A 20629-nucleotide genomic window follows, 5' to 3' on the forward strand; every position below is an offset into this window, starting at 1 on the left:
CAGAATCTTCGTGGTATAAGCTAGAATTGATGGCGGCATTCATGGGAATCCGAAAAGCCTAACCTTGTCTGTGGTATTTCGAGTAGGATTCCGGGATTGAATGACTGTGACGCGCTTCAAACTCCTGAAGGCTGGGCATTAGTGACAGACGCAAAAGAATCACTGGATTCTATTCCAACCTGATTGAGAACCGACAGATGATTAGCCGTGCTGTGACAGAGCATTTGGACCTTTTTCACTGAGAGGATGGGATGTAGCCATTGACAACGGTGATGCCCTACATACAGCTTGCCATGGAAAGGAGTAAGAAGGATTGGATGAATGTAATAAGCCTGACTGAGATTTACAAGGTGACCATAGCTTGCTTTATACCAACAATCTCTGTGGGATCGACCCTTACTCACTTCTCTTCTCTCATTCCTACTTCCACTCAACATTCTATTTTCACTTTCTTCTTAAGGTTTCTCTTCTTCCTTCTCCTATTTTTTTTTCTCTCTTTCTTCTTTTCAATATTGCATTTGTTTTTTTTTCTTTAACTTCTTTCTCATTATCTTATCATGCTTTTTTATGTTGGTGTTGGAGCTTTATTTGGGTCTTATCTTATTTAAGCTTGTGGATATTATGAGAAGAAATTTGACAATTGAAATTTTATTTTGGATCTCATATACACTTGGATTAATTATTCCTGTTTTAACTTGCACACCAAGTGTTTGTGAAAAAGCTCTCATGGCATTTTGACTTCTTTTCTCTTTTATTCTTCCACTTTAATGCCTCTTTTTCACTACTCTCGCAATCCACATATATTGAGTATATCCTTCACAATTGTCATAATACAAGCACTCATTAATTTCGTACATTTACTAATTGATGCTTGAGCTATGCTTCTCATGCGTCTTACTTGCATGCCATAAACCCTCTTGCATCTGGTTGTTATGATATGCCTTCATGCTCTTAATTGATGTCTTACCTACATGTTGTAGATACCATGTATTTAAGCTATTATCTTTTATTGAGGAGGCAGCCGCGGGAAGCCAATCTGTCATGGGTAGTTGAATTCTACTCCAACTTTCACTTGCTAACTCTGCAGTCTGTCTATATTCGTCAAAAGTAAGTCCCTGTCTTCGAGAGGACCATTCAGAGAGTATTGGATCTTCCATCTGGCCCAGAGGGATTGGACGCCTATCAAGAGGCCTCTCTCAAGCGCCAAACATACTAGTTTGACTGGAATAGCGTCCTTGACCTTATAGCACAACCTGGCAGCACATGGATCTGTGGGCAACATTAGACTTGACCTAAAAGCATCTCAGCTCCAGCCCTTACATTGGAGGCTCGCGTGTGGACACAGATTATGTCCCACTATGTCTTTTTGAGCACTCACGAGTCCACCTTCACTGCGGACATGGCTGTTCTCATCTGGTGTATTTTTACAGAGCAACCCCTCAACTTACCAAGACACATCCAGCAGGCCATGGGACACGTACAAATTGCGGGCAACCTACCCTTTCCCGCACTGCTTTCGGATCTTGTCTCTGAAACAGGAGTCTTCTATAGGGCTGGGGACACCAAAGCCATGATCCCAAGGGCTAATCAGTATTTCTCGAATGGAAAGTATACCAGACCCCAGTACCCTCTGCTAGCTGACATCCCGGCCCGTCTTTTGACAACCCTCCTACTTCTGCCCCGCCATCACCCACATCTCCTACACTATCCACCACTCAGATGTTCTTTCAAATCCTTCAGAGGTTAGACCGGCAAGACCGGCGGATGGAGCAAATAGAGCGCTGTAACAAGCGCCCTTACACTTATCTGAAGGAGCTCATTGCTGGTACTCACCCACCTCCAGAAGAGAAGAACACCCCGGACTCCCCCTCACCTAGTAGCACGGGGAGCCATGACGACCCGACCAGTGGAGGCGACGCTCTCAGCCCCACCTTGCTCCTTACTGATGGCACGGCGGACCGTGCCAAGCCTTAACTGTGGGGAGGTCAGTACCTGACTTCCGAAGGTAATCTCTCTCTCTCTCTCTCTAACACCAATATGTTATTTTTCTTTTGTTAAATAGGATAGATTGCATGATAATAATTGCTTGCGTGTATTTTCTACTTGGTTGAAATCATGAGTTTCTTTTCAAGACACTATTTTATAGTATTTCACTAATTCAAATTAAAATTTGTGTTAAACTTGTTTGAAGATTGTAATTTGGAACATGGTTTATAGCTAAGAACACACAATCGGTGAGATTTTGAGCTTAATTATATGGTTACATTATTTAACTATGATTTTTATTCTTGTGTGTTTTCTTCTCTATGATTGCAATCTATGGTTTGTTCCATTCTATATGTCCATTATTTAGTGTATATTCATGCATACATGTGATTGAGGCCATCATTTGATATTAGCTCACTTATCCCAAATAGCCTACCATTCCGTTTATCTTTGTTTGCCACTTTGAGCCTTTTCAATCCCCATTTGTTCTTTATATTACCACATCACTAGCCTTAAGCGAAAAAAACAAGTAATTATCCCATTTGAATCTTTGGTTAGCTTAAGATAGAAATTGTGTGTCAACCAAGTGTGGGGAATTATGGGAACTTGGGTTAATGAGAATGTGTTTTATTTTTATTGACAAATTTTGATAGTTTGGGTGCTTGCTCATGTGAAGCTATAAAAAAAACCATATGCATTGATATACTATGCTTCTATAAAAAAATTATGAATAAATAATAGGGGAATAAAAGCACCCCAATGTTAAGTGCAGTAAAAAGATCAATGCATATGTGGTGAAATTAAAGAAAATTTAATACATAAGTATGTGAAATATACAAATGTGAGACTATGGGTAGCTAGGCATGATTTTAGAATTATATAGAGAGTGTGTGTGTGTGTGTGTTAGGTGGGAACTTAGGTTAGTCAAAGATTCAAATTATAGCTTACTTGACCATACATATATCCTCACCCTATTCCTTAGCCCCATTACAACCTTGGGAAGACCTCAGGATGTTTGCATTTGTGCACTAGATATTTGTTGATTGGTTAGATCACTACAAGAAAAAAGGCCTATGGGCACTGGTGCACGAAATTGTGATCAATACTTTTTCACATCTCAAATAATCCCTAGTAATGGCTCCAAAGACTTGGTGCTCAATACCATGGCATAAACACAACTTCGCACAACTAACCAGCAAGTGCACTGGGTCGTCCAAGTAATACCTTACGTGAGTAAGGGTCGATCCCACGGAGATTGTTGCTATGAAGCAAGCTATGGTCACCTTGTAAATCTTAGTCAGGCAGACTCAAATGGGTATAGATGATGAATAAAACATAAAGATAAAGATAGAGATACTTATGTATATCATTGGTGAGAGCTTCAGATAAGCGTATGAAGATGCCTTCCCTTCCGTTTCTCTGCTTTCCTATAGTCTTCATCCAATCCTTCTTACTCCTTTCCATGGCAAGCTCGTGTAGGGTTTCACCGTTGTCAGTGGCTACCTCCCATCCTCTCATTGAAAGCGATTGCATATGCCCTGTCACAGTCATATCGGAATTCATCTGTCGGTTCTCAATCAGGCCGGAATAGAATCCAGTGATTCTTTTGCGTCTGTCACTAACGCCCCGCCCTCAGGAGTTTGAAGCACGTCACAGTCATTCAATCATTGAATCCTACTCAGAATACCGCAGACAAGGTTAGACCTTCCGGATTCTGTTGAATGCCGCCATCAGTTCTCGCCTATACCACGAAGACTCTGATCTCACGGAATGGCTGGCTCGTTTGTCAGGCGAGCACTCGGTTGTCAGGCGATCAACCATGCATCATGTTATCAGGAATCCAAGAGATATTCACTAAGCCTTGAATGCTTGTAGAACAAGAGTGGTTGTCAGTCACTTTGTTCATGAGTGAGAATGATGATGAGTGTCACAGATCATCACCTTCATCAAGTTGAAGAACAAGTGATATCTTGGACAAAGAACAAGCGGAATTGAATAGAAGAACAATAGTAATTGCATTAATACTCGAGGTACAGCAGAGCTCCACACCTTAATCTATGGTGTGTAGAAACTCCACCGTTGAAAATACATAAGAACAAGGTCTAGGCATGGCCGGATGGCCAGCCTCCCAGTGATCTAAGATAGCATAAAACTCAAAGATGGCTACCAAGATCTGTACAAATACAATAGTAAAAGGTCCTACTTATAGAAAACTAGTAGCCTATGGTGTACAGAGATGAGTAAATGACATAAAAATCCACTTCCGGGCCCACTTGGTGTGTGCTTGGGCTGAGCAAATGAAGCTTTTTCGTGTAGAGACTCCTCTTGGAGTTAAACGCCAGCTTTTATGCCAGTTTGGGCGTTTAACTCCCATTTAGGTGCCAGTTCCGGCGTTTAACGCTGGAATTTCTTGAGGTGACTTTGAACGCCGGTTTGGGCCATCAAATCTTGGGCAAATTATGGACTATCATATATATATTGCTGGAAAGCCCAGGATGTCTACTTTCCAACGCCGTTGAGAGCACGCCAATTGGGCTTCTGTAGCTCTAGAAAATCCACTTCGAGTGCAGGGAGGTCAGAATCCAACAGCATCTGCAGTCCTTTTGAGTCTCTGGATCAGATTTTTGCTCAGGTCCCTCAATTTCAGCCAGAAAATACCTGAAATCACAGAAAAACACACAAACTCATAGTAAAGTCCAGAAAAGTGAATTTTAATTAAAAACTAATAAAAATATACTAAAAACTAACTAGATCACACTAAAAACATACTAAAAACAATGCCAAAAAGCGTACAAATTATCCGCTCATCACAACACCAAACTTAAATTGTTGCTTGTCCCCAAGCAACTAAAGAACAAATAGGATAAAAAGAAGAGACATGCAATGAATTCCAAAAACATCTATGAAGATCAGTATTAATTAGATGAGCGGGGCTTCTAGCTTTTTGCTTCTGAATAGTTTTGGCATCTCACTTTATCCTTTGGAACTCAGAATGATTGGCTTCTTTAGGAACTTAGAATCCAGATAGTGTTATTGATTCTCCTAGTTAAGTATGATGATTCTTGAACACAGCTACTTATTGAGTCTTGGCCGTGGCCCAAAGCACTCTGTCTTCCAGTATTACCACCGGATACATACATGCCACAGACACATAATTGGGTGAACCTTTTCAGATTGTGACTCAGCTTTGCTAAAGTCCCCAATTAGAGGTGTCCAGGGTTCTTAAGCACACTCTTATTGCCTTGGATCACAACTTTATTTCTTTCTTTTTTCTTTCTTTTTCTCTTTTTTTTTCGGTTTTTTTTTTCCTTTTTTTTTGTATTCACTGCTTTTTCTTGCTTCAAGAATCATTTTTATGATTTTTCAGATCCTCAGTAACATGTCTCCTTTTTCATCATTCTTTCAAGAGCCAACATTCATGAACCACAAATTCAAAAGACATATGCACTGTTTAAGCATACATTCAGAGAACAAAAGTGTTGCCACCACATCAAAATAATTAAACTGTTATAAAATTCAAAATTCATGCAATTCTTTTCTTTTTCAATTAAGAACAGTTCTTAAGAAAGGTGATGGATTCATAGGACATTCATAACTTTAAGGCATAGACACTAATGATCACAAGACACAAACATGGATAATATAAAGCACTAAAATTCGAAAAACAGAAAATTAAAGAACAAGGAGATTAAAGAACGGGTCCACCTTAGTGATGGCGGCTTGTTCTTCCTCTTGAAGGTCTTATGGAGTGCTTGAGCTCCTCAATGTCTCTTCCTTGTCTTTGTTGCTCCTCTCTCATGATTCTTTGATCTTCTCTAATTTCATGGAGGAGGATGGAATGCTCTTGATGCTCCACCCTTAGTTGTCCCATGTTGGAACTCAATTCTCCTAGGGAGGTGTTTACTTGCTCCCAATAGTCTTGTGGAGGAAAGTGCATCCCTTGAGGTATCTCAGGGATCTCATGATGAGAGGGGTCTCTTGTTTGCTCCATCCTTTTCTTGGTGATGGGCTTGTCCTCATCAATGGGGATATCTCCTTCTATGTCAACTCCAACTGAATAACAGAGGTGACAAATGAGATGAGGAAAGGCTAACCTTGCCAAGGTGGAAGACTTGTCCGCCACCTTGTAGAGTTCTTGGGCTATAACCTCATGAACTTCCACTTCTTCTCCAATCATGATGCTATGAATCATGATGGCCCGGTCTAGAGTAACTTCGGACCGGTTGCTAGTGGGAATGATTGAGCGTTGGATGAACTCCAACCATCCTCTAGCCACGGGCTTGAGGTCATGCCTTCTCAATTGAACCGGCTTCCCTCTTGAGTCTCTCTTCCATTGTGCGCCCTCTTCACATATGACTGTGAGGACTTGGTCCAACCTTTGATCAAAGTTGACCCTTCTAGTGTAAGGATGTTCATCTCCTTGCATCATGGGCAAGTTGAATGCTAACCTTACATTTTCCGGACTAAAATCCAAGTATTTCCCCCGAACCATAGTAAGATAGTTCTTTGGATCCGGGTTCACACTTTGGTCATGGTTCTTGGTGATCCATGCATTGGCATAGAACTCTTGAACCATCAAGATTCCGACTTGTTGAATGGGGTTGGTAAGCACTTCCCAACCTCTTCTTCGGATCTCATGGCGGATCTCCGGATATTCACTCTTTTTGAGTGAAAAGGGGGCCTCGGGGATCACCTTCTTCAAGGCCACAACTTCATAGAAGTGGTCTTGATGCACCCTTGAGATGAATCTATCCATCTCCCATGACTCGGAGGTGGAAGCTTTTGCCTTCCCTTTCCTCTTTCTAGAGGTTTCTCCGGCCTTGGATGCCATAATGGTTATGGAAAACGAAAAAGCAACGCTTTTACCACACCAAACTTAAAAGGTTTGCTCGTCCTCGAGCAAAAGAAGAAAGAAGAGAGTAGAAGAAGAAGAAATGAGGGAGAAGGAGATGGCTTATGTATTTCGGCCAAGGAGGGGGGGAGTGGTATTTAGGTTGTGTGAAAATGAAGGAATGAAGAAGGGTATTTATAGGAGAGAGGGGAGATGGGGTTCGGCCATTATGGGTGGGTTTGGGAGGGAAAGTGGTTTGAATTTGAAGGGTGAGGTTGGTGAGGTTTTATGAAGGATGGATGTGAGTGGTGAAGAGAAAGATGGGATTTGATAGGTGAGGGGTTTTTGGGGAAGAGGTATTGAGGTGATTGGTGAATGGGGGAAGAAGAGAGAGAGTGGTGGTGGGGTTGGTGGGGATCCTGTGGGGTCCACAGATCCTGTGGTGTCAAGGAAAAGTCATCCCTGCACCAAATGTTGCTCAAAATCACGTTTTGAGCCATTTCTGGCGTTAAATGCCGGGCTGATGCCCATTCCTGGCGTTTAACGCCAGGTTCTTGCCCTTTTCTGGCGTTTAACGCCAGTCTGGTGCCCCTTTCTGGCGTTAAACGCCCAGAATAGTGCCAGACTGGGCGTTAAACGCCCAACTGCTAGGTTTACTGGCGTTTGAACGCCAGCAACTTCTTCCTCCAGGGTGTGCTGTTTTTCTTCCTGTTTTTCATTTTGTTTTTGCTTTTTCAATGGATTTTGTGACTTCTCATGATCATCAACCTACAAAATAAGATAAAATGACAAAGGAAAATATATAAAATATAATCATTGGGTTGCCTCCCAACAAGCGCTTCTTTAATGTCAGTAGCTTGACAGAGGGCTCTCATGGAGCCTCACAGATATTCAGAGCAATGTTGGGACCTCCCAACACCAAACTTAGAGTTTGAATGTGGGGGTTCAACACCAAACTTAGAGTTTGGTTGTGGCCTCCCAACACCAAACTTAGAGTTTGACTGTGGGGGCTCTGTTAGTCTCTGATTTGAGAGAAGCTCTTCATGCTTCTTCTCCATGGTGATAGAGGGATATCCTTGAGCCTTAAACACAAAGGATTTTTCATTCACTTGAATGATCAGTTCACCTCCATCAACATCAATCACAGCCTTTGCTGTGGCTAGGAAGGGTCTGCCAAGGATGATGGATTCATCCATGCACTTCCCAGTCTCTAGGACTATGAAATCAGTAGGAATGTACTGGTCTTCAACCTTTACCAAAACATTCTCTACAAGTCCATGAGCTTGTTTTCTTGAGTTGTCTGCCATCTCTAATGAGATTCTTGCAGCTTGTACCTCAAAGATCCCTAGCTTCTCCATTACAGAGAGAGGCATGAGGTTTACACTTGACCCTAAGTCACACAGAGCCTTCTTGAAGGTCATGGTGCCTATGGTACAAGGTATGGAAAACTTCCCAGGATCTTGTCTCTTTTGAGGTAATTTCTGCCTAGACAAGTCATCCAGTTCTTTGGTGAGCAAAGGAGGTTCATTCTCCCAAGTCTCATTTCCAAATAACTTGTCATTTAACTTCATGATTGCTCCAAGGTATGTAGCAACTTGCTCTTCAGTGACATACTCATCCTCTTCAGAGGAAGAATACTCATCAGAGCTCATGAAAGGCAGAAGTAGGTCCAATGGAATCTCTATGGTCTCATTTTGAGCCTCAGATTCCCATGGTTCCTCATTGGGGAACTCAGTGGAGGTCAGTGCACGCCCATTGAGGTCTTCCTCAGTGGCGTCCACTTCATCTCCTTCCTCTCCAAATTCGGCCATGGTTATGGCTTTGCACTCTCCTTTTGGATTTTCTTCTGTATTACTTGGGAGAGTACTAGGAGGGAGTTCAGTAACTTTCTTGCTCAGCTGTCCCACTTATGCTCCCAAATTCCTAATGGAGGACCTTGTTTCAGTCATGAAACTTTGAGTGGTTTTGATTAGATCAGAGACCATGGTTGCTAAGTCAGATTGGTTCTGCTTAGAATTCTCTGTCTGTTGCTGAGAAGATGATGGAAAAGGCTTGCCATTGCTAAACCTGTTTCTTCCACCATTATTGTTATTGAAACCTTGTTGAGGTTTCTCTTGATTTTTCCATGAGAAATTTGGGTGATTTCTCCATGAAGAATTATAGGTGTTTCCATAGGGTTCTCCTAGGTAATTCACCTCTTCCATTGAAGGGTTCTCAGGATCATAAGCTTCTTCCTCAGAGGAAGCATCCTTAGTACTGCTTGGTGCATTTTGCATTCCAGACAGACTTTGAGAAATCAAATTGACTTGTTGAGTCAATATCTTGTTCTGAGCCAGTATGGCATTCAGAGCATCAATCTCAAGAACTCCTTTCTTCTGACTTGTCCCATTGTTCACAGGATTCCTTTCAGAAGTGTACATGAATTGGTTATTTGCAACCATTTCAATGAGCTCTTGAGCTTCTGTAGGCGTCTTCTTCAGATGAAGAGATCCTCCAGCAGAGCTATCCAAGGACATCTTGGATAGTTCAGAGAGACCATCATAGAAATAACCTATGATGCTCCATTCAGAAAGCATGTCAGATGGACATTTTCTGATCAATTGTTTGTATCTTTCCCAAGCTTCATAGAGGGATTCTCCATCCTTCTATCTAAAGGTTTGGACTTCCACTCTAAGCTTACTCCATTTTTAAGGTGGAAAGAACTTTGCCAAGAAGGCATTGACTAGCTTTTCCCAAGAGTCCAAGCTATCCTTAGGTTGAGAGTCCAACCATATTCTAGCTCTGTCTCTTACAGCAAAAGGGAATAGCATCAGTCTGTAGACCTCAGGGTCAACCCCATTAGTCTTGACTGTGTCACAGATTTGCAAGAACTCAGCTAAAAACTGATGTGGATCTTCCATTGGAAGTCCATGGAACTTGCAATTCTGTTGCAGTAGAGAAACCAACTGAGGCTTAAGCTCAAAGTTGTTTGCTCCAATGGCAGGGATAGAGATGCTTCTCCCATAGAAGTCGGGAGTAGGTGCAGTAAAGTCACCCAGCACCTTCCTTGCATTGTTGGCATTGTTGTTATTTTCGGCTGCCATGAGTTCTTCTTCTTTGAAGAATTCGGTCAGGTCCTCTAGAGAGAGTTGTGCTTTGGCTTCTCTTAGCTTTCTCTTCAAGGTCCTTTCAGGTTCAGGGTCAGCTTCAACAAGAATGCCTTTGTCTCTCCTCCTGCTCATATGAAAGAGAAGGGAACAAGAAGATATGGAATCCTCTATGTCACAGTATAGAGATTCCTTGAGGTGTCAGAGGAAAAGAAAAATAAAAGAAAGAAGAAGGGGAAGAATTCGAACTTTAATTGGATGAAGTTCGAATTGTGCATTAAGAGGGAGTAATACTCCATAAATAGAAGGATGTGGGAAGAGAGGAAGGTAATTTTCGAAAATCAAATTAAAAAGATTTTGAAAACATTTTGAAAAACACTTAATTGATTTTCGAGAATAAAAGTGAGAAAGAAATCAAGTGATTTTTGAAAAAAAAAGATTTTGAAATTAGAAGTTAAAAAGATTTGATTGAAAAATTATTTTGAAAAAGATGTGGTTAAGAAGATATGATTGAAAAGATTTGATTTGAAAACCATTTTAAAAGATATGATTTGAAAACAATTTTTAAAAGATTTGATTTTAAAAATTAATGACTTGCCTAACAAGAAAAGATATGATTCAAACATTAAACCTTTCTCAACAGAAAAGGCAACAAATTTGAGATGTTCAATCAAATCATTAATTGTTAGTAAGTATCTTTGAAAAAGAAAAGAAATTGATTTTGAAAACATTTGATTGAAAAGATATGATTTGAAAAAGATTTGATTTTGAAAAACTTTGAAAACTTAGAAAAATTTGATTTTGAAAACAAAATCTTCCTCCTAGCACCATCCTGGCGTTAAACGCCCAGAATGGTTTCCATTCTGGCGTTTAACGCCCAAAATGCACCCTTTTTGGGCGTTAAACGCCTAACCAGGTACCCTGGCTGGCGTTTAAACGCCAGTCTGTCTTCTTCACTGGGCATTTTTGAATGCTCAGCTTTTTTCTGTATAATTCCTCTGCAGTATGTTCTAAATCTTCAATTCTTTGTGTTATTGACTTGAAAAGACACAAATTAAAAAAAATTTTGGATTTTTAATAATCAAAATGCAACAAGAATCAAATAACAATGCATGCAAGACACCAAACTTAGCAGTTTGTATACTACTGACACTACATGAGACACATAAACACTCAAGTCAAAAGAATTCAAAGATCAGAGTAAGAAATCATCAAGAATCACTTGAAGATCCTTGAGACACATGAATGTATGCAATTGACACCAAACTTAAGATGAGACACTAGACTCAAGCAAGAAACATCAAATATTTTTGGTTTTTATGATTTTGTAATTTTTTTTTTTTTTTGTGATTTTCGAAAATTAAGTGGAAAAAGATATCAAAATTCTTAATGAGAATTCCAGGAATCAGTGCAATGCTAGTCTAAGACTCCGGTCCAGGAATTAGACATGGCTTCACAGCCAGCCAAGCTTTCAAAGAAAGCTTCGGTCCAAAACACTAGACATGGCCAAAGGCCAGCCAAGCCTTAGCAGATCACTGCTCCAAAAGCAAGATTGACAAAAAAAATCAACAAGCTTCTGTGATGCTAAGTTGAAACCTCGGTCCAATGAGATTAGACATGGCTTCTCAGCCAGCCAGATTTCAACAAATCATCATGAAACTCTAGAATTCATCTTCAAGAATTTCGAAAAAAAATAAATACCTAATCTAAGCAACAAGATGAACCGTCAGTTGTCCATACACAAACAATCCCCGGCAACGGCGCCAAAAACTTGGTGCACGAAATTGTGATCAATACTTTTTCACATCTCAAATAATCCCTAGTAATGGCTCCAAAGACTTGGTGCTCAATACCCTGGCATAAACACAACTTCGCACAACTAACCAGCAAGTGCACTGGGTCGTCCAAGTAATACCTTACGTGAGTAAGGGTCGATCCCACGGAGATTGTTGCTATGAAGCAAGCTATGGTCACCTTGTAAATCTTAGTCAGGCAGACTCAAATGGGTATAGATGATGAATAAAACATAAAGATAAAGATAGAGATACTTATGTATATCATTGGTGAGAGCTTCAGATAAGCGTATGAAGATGCCTTCCCTTCCGTTTCTCTGCTTTCCTATAGTCTTCATCCAATCCTTCTTACTCCTTTCCATGGCAAGCTCGTGTAGGGTTTCACCGTTGTCAGTGGCTACCTCCCATCCTCTCATTGAAAGCGATTGCATATGCCCTATTACAGTCATAGCGGAATTCATCTGTCGGTTCTCAATCAGGCCAGAATAGAATCCAGTGATTCTTTTGCGTCTGTCACTAACGCCCCGCCCTCAGGAGTTTGAAGCACGTCACAGTCATTCAATCATTGAATCCTACTCAGAATACCACAGACAAGGTTAGACCTTCCGGATTCTCTTGAATGCCGCCATCAGTTCTCGCCTATACCACGAAGACTCTGATCTCACGGAATGGCTGGCTCGTTTGTCAGGCGAGCACTCGGTTGTCAGGCGATCAACCATGCATCATGTTATCAGGAATCCAAGAGATATTCACTAAGCCTCGAATGCTTGTAGAACAAGAGTGGTTGTCAGTCACTTTGTTCATGAGTGAGAATGATGATGAGTGTCACAGATCATCACCTTCATCAAGTTGAAGAACAAGTGATATCTTGGACAAAGAACAAGCGGAATTGAATAGAAGAACAATAGTAATTGCATTAATACTCGAGGTACAGCAGAGCTCCACACCTTAATCTATGGTGTGTAGAAACTCCACCGTTGAAAATACATAAGAACAAGGTCTAGGCATGGCCGGATGGCCAGCCTCCCAGTGATCTAAGATAGCATAAAACTCAAAGATGGCTACCAAGATCTGTACAAATACAATAGTAAAAGGTCCTACTTATAGAAAACTAGTAGCCTATGGTGTACAGAGATGAGTAAATGACATAAAAATCCACTTCCGGGCCCACTTGGTGTGTGCTTGGGCTGAGCAAATGAAGCTTTTTCGTGTAGAGACTCCTCTTGGAGTTAAACGCCAGCTTTTATGCCAGTTTGGGCGTTTAACTCCCATTTAGGTGCCAGTTCCGGCGTTTAACGCTGGAATTTCTTGAGGTGACTTTGAACGCCGGTTTGGGCCATCAAATCTTGGGCAAAGTATGGACTATCATATATTGCTGGAAAGCCCAGGATGTCTACTTTCCAACGCCGTTGAGAGCGCGCCAATTGGGCTTCTGTAGCTCTAGAAAATCCACTTCGAGTGCAGGGAGGTCAGAATCCAACAGCATCTGCAGTCCTTTTGAGTCTCTGGATCAGATTTTTGCTCAGGTCCCTCAATTTCAGCCAGAAAATACCTGAAATCACAGAAAAACACACAAACTCATAGTAAAGTCCAGAAAAGTGAATTTTAATTAAAAACTAATAAAAATATACTAAAAACTAACTAGATCACACTAAAAACATACTAAAAACAATGCCAAAAAGCGTACAAATTATCCGCTCATCAGGCACGCTTTTTCTTGCCACGCTTTAAAAGCATGGCCAAAAGTGGTCAGTGGCCACACTTTTGTGAGGGAGGCGATTGAATAGAGATTCAGCCACATTTTTTTTCCACGCTTTTAAAGCGTGGCGGAAAGGGTCAATGACCACGCTTTTGTGGGGGTGGCAATTGATTAGAGATACAGTCACATTTTTTCTACCACGCTTTAAAAGCGTGGCCATAGAGAGAAACAGAGACGTTTTAAAAGCGTGGCGATAGGTTTCATTATAGTATCATTTATAAAGTGTGGCCATATCCTGATATTCTTTTGGTACGCTTTAAAAGCGTGGCCAAAAGATTTAAAAAAAAAACTAATAACCCCAAACCCAATAACCCCTTATTCCTACTAACTCTAAAACTTGGCCAAGGCTTCGAGACACTCTCACTCTCCGTCACTCACAACCCTAAACCCAATAACCCCTTGTTCTTCTCCTCTTTTCCATAGTGGATGCTGCCGCCTCTCTCACCGTAAACCTAGAACCCAAGCCCAACACACTGAACCACAACCCGATCTAGCCCCACCTTCCACATCCCTATCTCAATCTCCATTTGGGCCTAAGATAAGGATCTGTCTTCTTCTAATTTGAAATTTAAAAAATCTCATCATCCTTCATTTGTGAGTCTTCTTCATTGCTTGTTGTATTGTTCTCTCAAAAATCAAAATTAAAAGTCAAAACAATTTCAATTCAAATGAGATTCACTCTCTGTGTATTTTGCCAGAACCCTAACTAACCATGACAACTACAGTTACGCTGGCGTCGCTCAGCCGAGAGCTGTCGGATCCTCCGTCCGATGGAATCTCCAACCTCCGCTTCTCCAACCACAGCGATCTCCTCGTTTCCTCTTGGGATAAGGTACGCTCCTCTTCTCTCTCTTCTTCACTTTGCTTCTCATTTCCGTCTCTGACATCTTCAATTAATCGAATTATTAGAGCGTGTGCTTGTACGATGCCAGCGCCAATGTGCTCAAGGTTGAGTTCATGCACGGCGGCCCAGTCCTCATTTGCTGCTTCCATGATGACTCTTCCGGTTTTAGTGCTACCGGCGGCAGCACTGTCAGGCACCTTCTCTTCGCCTCTGAAAGAGGTAGAATTTTCTCTTTGAATATTGATATATATATATATATATGAGTGCAGAACAGGTATAAAAACCAAGAAACAGTGCAGACCCAGTACAAAAGTCTATGAAAGAGAAGTATAAGTAAGTAAGGAGCAAGAATAATAAAGGGGAGTGATGATGCTCGAATCAGTGCCTTCAACCGTGTGCAATTTGTACCTGAGTGAGGAAGATAGGATTAGAGAATGCAGGTAAGGGAGGAAAGAAAGAATGTTGCTAGAGGAGGTATAGAGATGACAGAGGGAGAGAGAAATTGAATTACCAAAAGTTTCCTAACAAACATAGTCATGCAGCTGAGTATTAGAGCATTTCTTTCTGCTGCCTCTCCTAAGCTGCTCAACCGCATCTGCTGCCAAGTGTCCCTTTTGCATAACAGAATTTATCTTATTCAGTGCCAAGTTTGCCTCTCATTGCTTGGTCAGCCTCTAATTCTATTTTTCTTAATTTGCTCGTGACATTACCTCCTCCATCAGTAGCAACATTGTCCTCAAGGTTGAAAGTTGGGTATGCCTCATAGAATTCCTCTTCAAACTCCCAAGTAGAAGGAGCATCATCAGCTTTTCCCCATTGGACTAAGAGTTGTTGCAGCTCATGAACACCTTGCATAATAGTCCTTTTAGCCAAAATGCTGGTAGGGGAAACAACAGGTCCTCCTTCAGTAGTCTTTAAAGGCATTGGAAGATAAGGAAGCTTGCCATCTCCCTTGAACTTCTTGAGCAGCGAAATATGAAATACATAATGTATTTTAGCCTCATTAGGTAACTGTAATTTGTAAGCTACAGGGCTTACCTTGTGGACAATTTTGAAGGGACCAAAATATCGCATTCCCAACTTCTGATTTTTTCTTAAGGCAACTGAGTGTTGTCGGTAAGGTTATAGTTTAACCAAAACCAAATCACCTACTTCCAATTCACCCTGTCTGCGGTGTCTATCTGCAAAAGCCTTCATAGACTGTTGAGCATGAGTCATATTAACCTTAAGTTGAGCCAACAACTGATCCCTTTCTAGCAGTATCTCTTGCAATGAATGATCATCATTAGGAGTAATTTTATACTTAACCAAAGAGGGAGATCTCTGCCATAGAGGGCCTTATAGGGAGTCATTTTAATAGAACTATGAAAGGTTGTATTATACCAATATTGTGACCAAGGCAGCATAGAAAACTAACAATTGGGGTTGTCAAAGCAATAGCAATGCAGATACATCTCAAGAGCTTTGTTTAAAACTTCACTTTGTCCATCCGATTGAGGGTGGTATGCTAAACACATGGCCAATTTCGTGCCCTGCAATTTAACAATTGCTGCAAGAACTTACTGATAAAGACTTTATCTCTATCAGAAATTATTTTCCTTGGAAAACCATGCAATCTCACCACATGTTGCACGAAGTTTTCAGCTACCTGTTTGCTATTGAAATCATGTTTTAAAGTAATGAAATGAGCAAACTTGGTTAATCTATCAATCACCACCATAATCACTGAATAACCATGAGATGGTGGAAGAGAAGTAATGAAATCCATACAAATTTCTTCCCAAACTTGGGAAGGCACTGGTAAGGGCTGCAATAATCCTGTTGGAAATTTGTTCTCTACCTTAGCTTGTTGACAACTAACACAGTTCCGCACATATTCTTTGATCTGCTGTTGCATACTTGGCCAATAGAAATTTGAGCATATTCTGTCAATTGTTTTAGCAGAACCGGAATGCCCCCCTATGGCACTATCATGATATTCCTTGAGGATTAATTGAATAAGAGAGCTTTGTTGAGGAATAACCACCCTATTTTTCCACAGCAGTAACCCATTCTTACAAGAATAATTTCCATCAGTTGTTGTTTTCTCTCTACACTTCAGCAAGAGTTCCTTAAGAGAGCCATCATTCTCTAAGTCGTTTTTAAGTGTCTGCAGCCAACTCAGATCCGGGCAAGACCAAGCGGCATAGTAGCATCTAGATAAAGCATCAGCAGCAACATTTTCTATTCACGGTTTATATTGGATTTCAAAATCAAATCCCACAAACTTGTGCAGCCATTTCTGCTGTTCTATTGTGCTCAGACTCTTTTTTAGCAGAGCCTTCAAACTTTGTTGGTCCGTTTTGATGACAAATCTCTTACCCAACAAATAATGCCAAAATTTTGCAATGGCTTTAGTGATTGCATATAATTCCCTGGTATAAGCCGATTGACATTGCATGGTTGGGGACAATTTCTTTGAGAAATAAGCAATAGAGTGTTTACCTTGGCTTAGAACAGCCCTATTCCCAGCCCAGATGCATCTGTCTCCACCTCAAAAGGTAATTCAAAATTTGGTAAAGCTAAAACTGGCTCTGAAGTAATAGCTTTCTTTAGTTTCAAGAAGGCTTCCTCAGCATCATTATCCAAGAAAAAAGCATCCTTCTTTAAAAGATTGGTCAATGGGGCTGCCAAAAAAGCATAACCTTTGATGAACCTTCGATAATAACCTGTCAAGCCTAAGAATCCTCGCAATTGTTTCATATTCTTAGGTACTTGCCACTCTTCCACAGCTTAGTAAGGGAAGTATAAGTAAGTAAGGAGCAAGAATAATAAGGGGAGTGATGATGCTTGAATCAGTGCCTTCAACCGTGTGCAATTTGTACCTGAGTGAGGAAGATAGGATTAGAGAATGCAAGTAAGGAAAGAAAGAAAAAATGTTGCTAGAGGAGGTACAGAGATGACAGAGGGAGAGAGAAATTGAATTACCAAAATTTACCTAACAAACATAGTCACGCAGCCAAGTATTAGAGCATTTCTTTCTGCTGCCTCTCCTCAGCTGCTCAACCGCATCTGCTACCAAGTGTCCCTTTTGCATAACAGAATTTATCTTGTATTCAGTTCCAAGTTTTCCCCTCATTGCTTGGTCAGCCTCTAATTCCATTTTTCTTAATTTGCTCGTGATAGCCTCTAACAAGGATGACATCCCCGGAAAGCACGACGTTCCTGTTCGTTGTGTTGAGTACTCCTACGCCGCAGGTTTCTCTCACTCTCTACTCTTCATCTAGCTACTTGGTAATTAATTAGTCAAATTAGGAACTATATCCTAGTTACTCTCCAGTATCTTATTAGCAATTAAGTTGTTACTCACATGATTAAATACACTAAGCTGGTTGTAGTACGTGTTTGCTTTATCTTTCAGATCTAATGCTTAGTGCTGACAAATCGAAAATGAACCATGTGTGCTTTCTAGCTTAATTGATGCTTCTAAACTTTTTTTTTCTAAACTAGGATTAAGGTCTAAGCTTTGTTATTATAATTTATAATGCTAGATTTGTTCAGAACTTGTTATTATAATTTATAAGGTTGATTTGTTGTTCTGAACTTTTGAATATTGTTGATTTTTTTCTCTTTGTTTGGTTCTGATATGTTTTGATTTTAATTACATATAATGTTGATTTGTTCTCCAAGTTTGGGTTTGATTTGTTCTGAATTTAATTAAAATATGTTCTGATTATTGTTGCTTTGTTCTCCTTGTTTGTTTTTATTTATTCTGATTTTAATTGAAACATGTTCTGATTATTGTTGATTTGTTATCCTATTTGGTTCTGATTTTAGTTGTGCAAATTTTGATATGTTTTAGAGATTTATTTGTTCTTTATCAAATTATGGATTTGGACGGTTTTGATTTGGTGTAACATGATCAGCTTTACCACTTCCTTGTGAGGAGAACCGGCAGCAATTTCAATGTTGTGATACTAAAGGGCAAGGTTTGTTTTTTCCTCTCTTATCTTTCTCAGTGGTAAGATTACTGTTGGTTTTCCTTCTTTATATGGTGAAAATCCAGTGTGTGATTAAGCTTGATTAAATTCAGCTGGAGCTCATTAATCTTTGTGATCAGTTCTGTCTAAATAGATTATTAATTTGCTTGTGTATGATTAAACCTTGTTACTTTGTGAAAGAATGAACAAATTAACAGCCTTAATTTGCTTCTATTTTGCTTGCCATTTAGGTTCACTAATCCATCTTCATTAAACACAATGTAATAAGTGCCTCACTGCCTTTCATGTAATTGTTTGCAGTTTTTAATTTATCTCAGAGTTCCACTGACTCACCGATTCCAACCATCAAAACCTTAACTCGGATCCGTACCCTACAATATGGCTTCCGGTAATCACCTCCTCCTACTTATTTTTCTAATCTATTTATTCAATTTTAATAAGCTTGGATTTTTATTTTTTATTTTAGTGCATTGAAAACCCTATCTGAACTAAGCAGTGAAGCACACATCTGGCTTGAGAAGCTTGATCTTGATGAGACTCAAATCACACATCTGCCAAAAGAGGTCCAAAAGATATTGAGGTTAGAACATGGCTTCAATTGGGATGTCAGACATGCTTGGAAACCCCATCAATCTGAATGGTGCAGCAAGGTCAACACCATCAGCTTCTAGCCCTGCCACCTTCGAGACTGTGGCTCTCTTTGGTAAGAAGAAGGCAGCACCCCCTCCTCCTTCAAAGAAAGCTAATGCTGCTGTCACTCCTGCCAATGATGAACTCACCAAGTGGTATGGTAAGTGGTTGCTCCTATCTTCACATCCTTTCTTTCTTTTGTTCTTTACCATATCTAATCTAGTTAGAAAAACTTCTACATGAACTACTTTTTATTAAATTACAAGTATTCTTTTAGCGGAAATTCAGTATAGAATATGCAAATAAACTGAGAGAATCAAAGTAGCTAACAAGTCCATAGAGTATAGACATGGTTGTGTTCTTTTGACAATGTAATTTGTTGAAATATGGTAACAGAGAATGGAAGAGAAGGAACTAACAAAGTTTGACTTAGCAGTAAGAGGAGGCTAACTTATTGCTATAACCTATAATCTCCTAATTAGTCCTAACGAAGTTCTTGTAATGAACTAACAAAGTTTTTTTTATATACTCTAGTTGTACAATTCAAGGTAGGAAACTAGTTTCTGATCATTGCTTCCATTTGGTGATAGGTCCTGACAGAAGGATCTTCTTACCAGAGGGTCTCTTGGACCGATCCAAGATCCCACCATACTTGACTGGAGAAGTGCCCGGAGAGTATGGATTCTTCTCTAGCTAGTCCCATATTTGAAGTATACTGGTTGATCCCTTTTTTCTGATGTTAAATTGCTCTCTAGTATGCTTGGCAAGTAAATTCACTTTATTGAATGGGAATGATCATCTTTCTTGTTCCAGAATTGGTTTCAAGTAGAAAATGAATGTATATATGCATGCATTAAAAGATGAACAAAGAACTATATCTCTGTTCTCTCCTTGTTTAAGTGAATGCTCATTAGCTCAGGAGCTTGTATTAGAAAATTTACTCGTAATTAATGAGACTGAGCTTATATTTATGCAGTATAATTGAATGGTTTTGCAAGATTCTGGCTGAAGTTGAAAACCTTGTTGCTAATTGTAATGAGACTGAGCTTATATTTAAAAAATTGGCTTATTTTCTTAATTTTTCATTTTCATTTCCTTGGACATAAGTTGGCTTATTAGTCAAGGCAATCAAGTTTATGTATCTAGCTTACTTGTATATGTTCACTTTTAGTTGCTAGAATTCCTTAGTTATATTTCCATATTTCAGGCTTTGGCATCGTACCTCATTAAACTTCATGCAAAATGTAATTAATGGATACCAGAGTCCTGTAATAGCTGTTACCAAAGGATGCCAGGTGAATTTTTTTAGTTGATAGTTTATTTAATGCTTTATTGTCATAATGAGTTCTTCCTTGTTTCTTCCTCCAACTACTTGGAACTTCTTGCAAATCTCTTGGACCGTGAAAATTGGTCACTGGTTCAATTCATGTCATTTTCTTACAGTGGATATGGCACCTCCAGCTTGCAACAAGTAAACAACTAAACTATTCCTGGTTTTACCATTCTTGTGATTGTTGCTCTAGAATATTACATTACAATTTTCAATTCAGTGTAGTACCACTAACGATTAGCTCAAGAAATTATCTTTTGTAGGTAAAAAAGTTCACAAATCTTCCAGAAACAATTATGTATGACCTAAGGAAAGGAAGTTTAAGAGGGCTAGAGGAAGGAGGAACAGCAAAGAAAATAGATTTTAAGTTGTATTGTTTCTCTATGTTTT

The 20629-nt window shown here is 39.8% G+C and overlaps 1 protein-coding gene and 1 non-coding gene across 2 annotated transcripts; both read left to right on the forward strand.

Moving 5' to 3' along the window:
* Positions 1-9391: 9391 nt before the first annotated feature.
* Positions 9392-9495, forward strand: LOC130959018 (small nucleolar RNA R71). The gene has a single exon (XR_009078116.1). It is a non-coding gene; the product is annotated as a small nucleolar RNA R71 (small nucleolar RNA).
* Positions 9496-18867: 9372 nt separating this feature from the next.
* On the forward strand, positions 18868-20392 carry LOC130957318 (chlorophyll a-b binding protein CP26, chloroplastic-like). Its single transcript, XM_057884188.1, has 4 exons — positions 18868-19069; positions 19500-19584; positions 20117-20204; positions 20255-20392. The coding sequence occupies exons 1-4, from the start codon at positions 18868-18870 to the stop codon at positions 20390-20392; spliced, it is 513 nt and encodes a 170-aa protein (XP_057740171.1).
* Positions 20393-20629: the final 237 nt, after the last annotated feature.

Source organism: Arachis stenosperma, chromosome 10 (genome assembly GCF_014773155.1).
Source record: "Arachis stenosperma cultivar V10309 chromosome 10, arast.V10309.gnm1.PFL2, whole genome shotgun sequence".
NCBI classification, from domain to species: domain Eukaryota; kingdom Viridiplantae; phylum Streptophyta; class Magnoliopsida; order Fabales; family Fabaceae; genus Arachis; species Arachis stenosperma.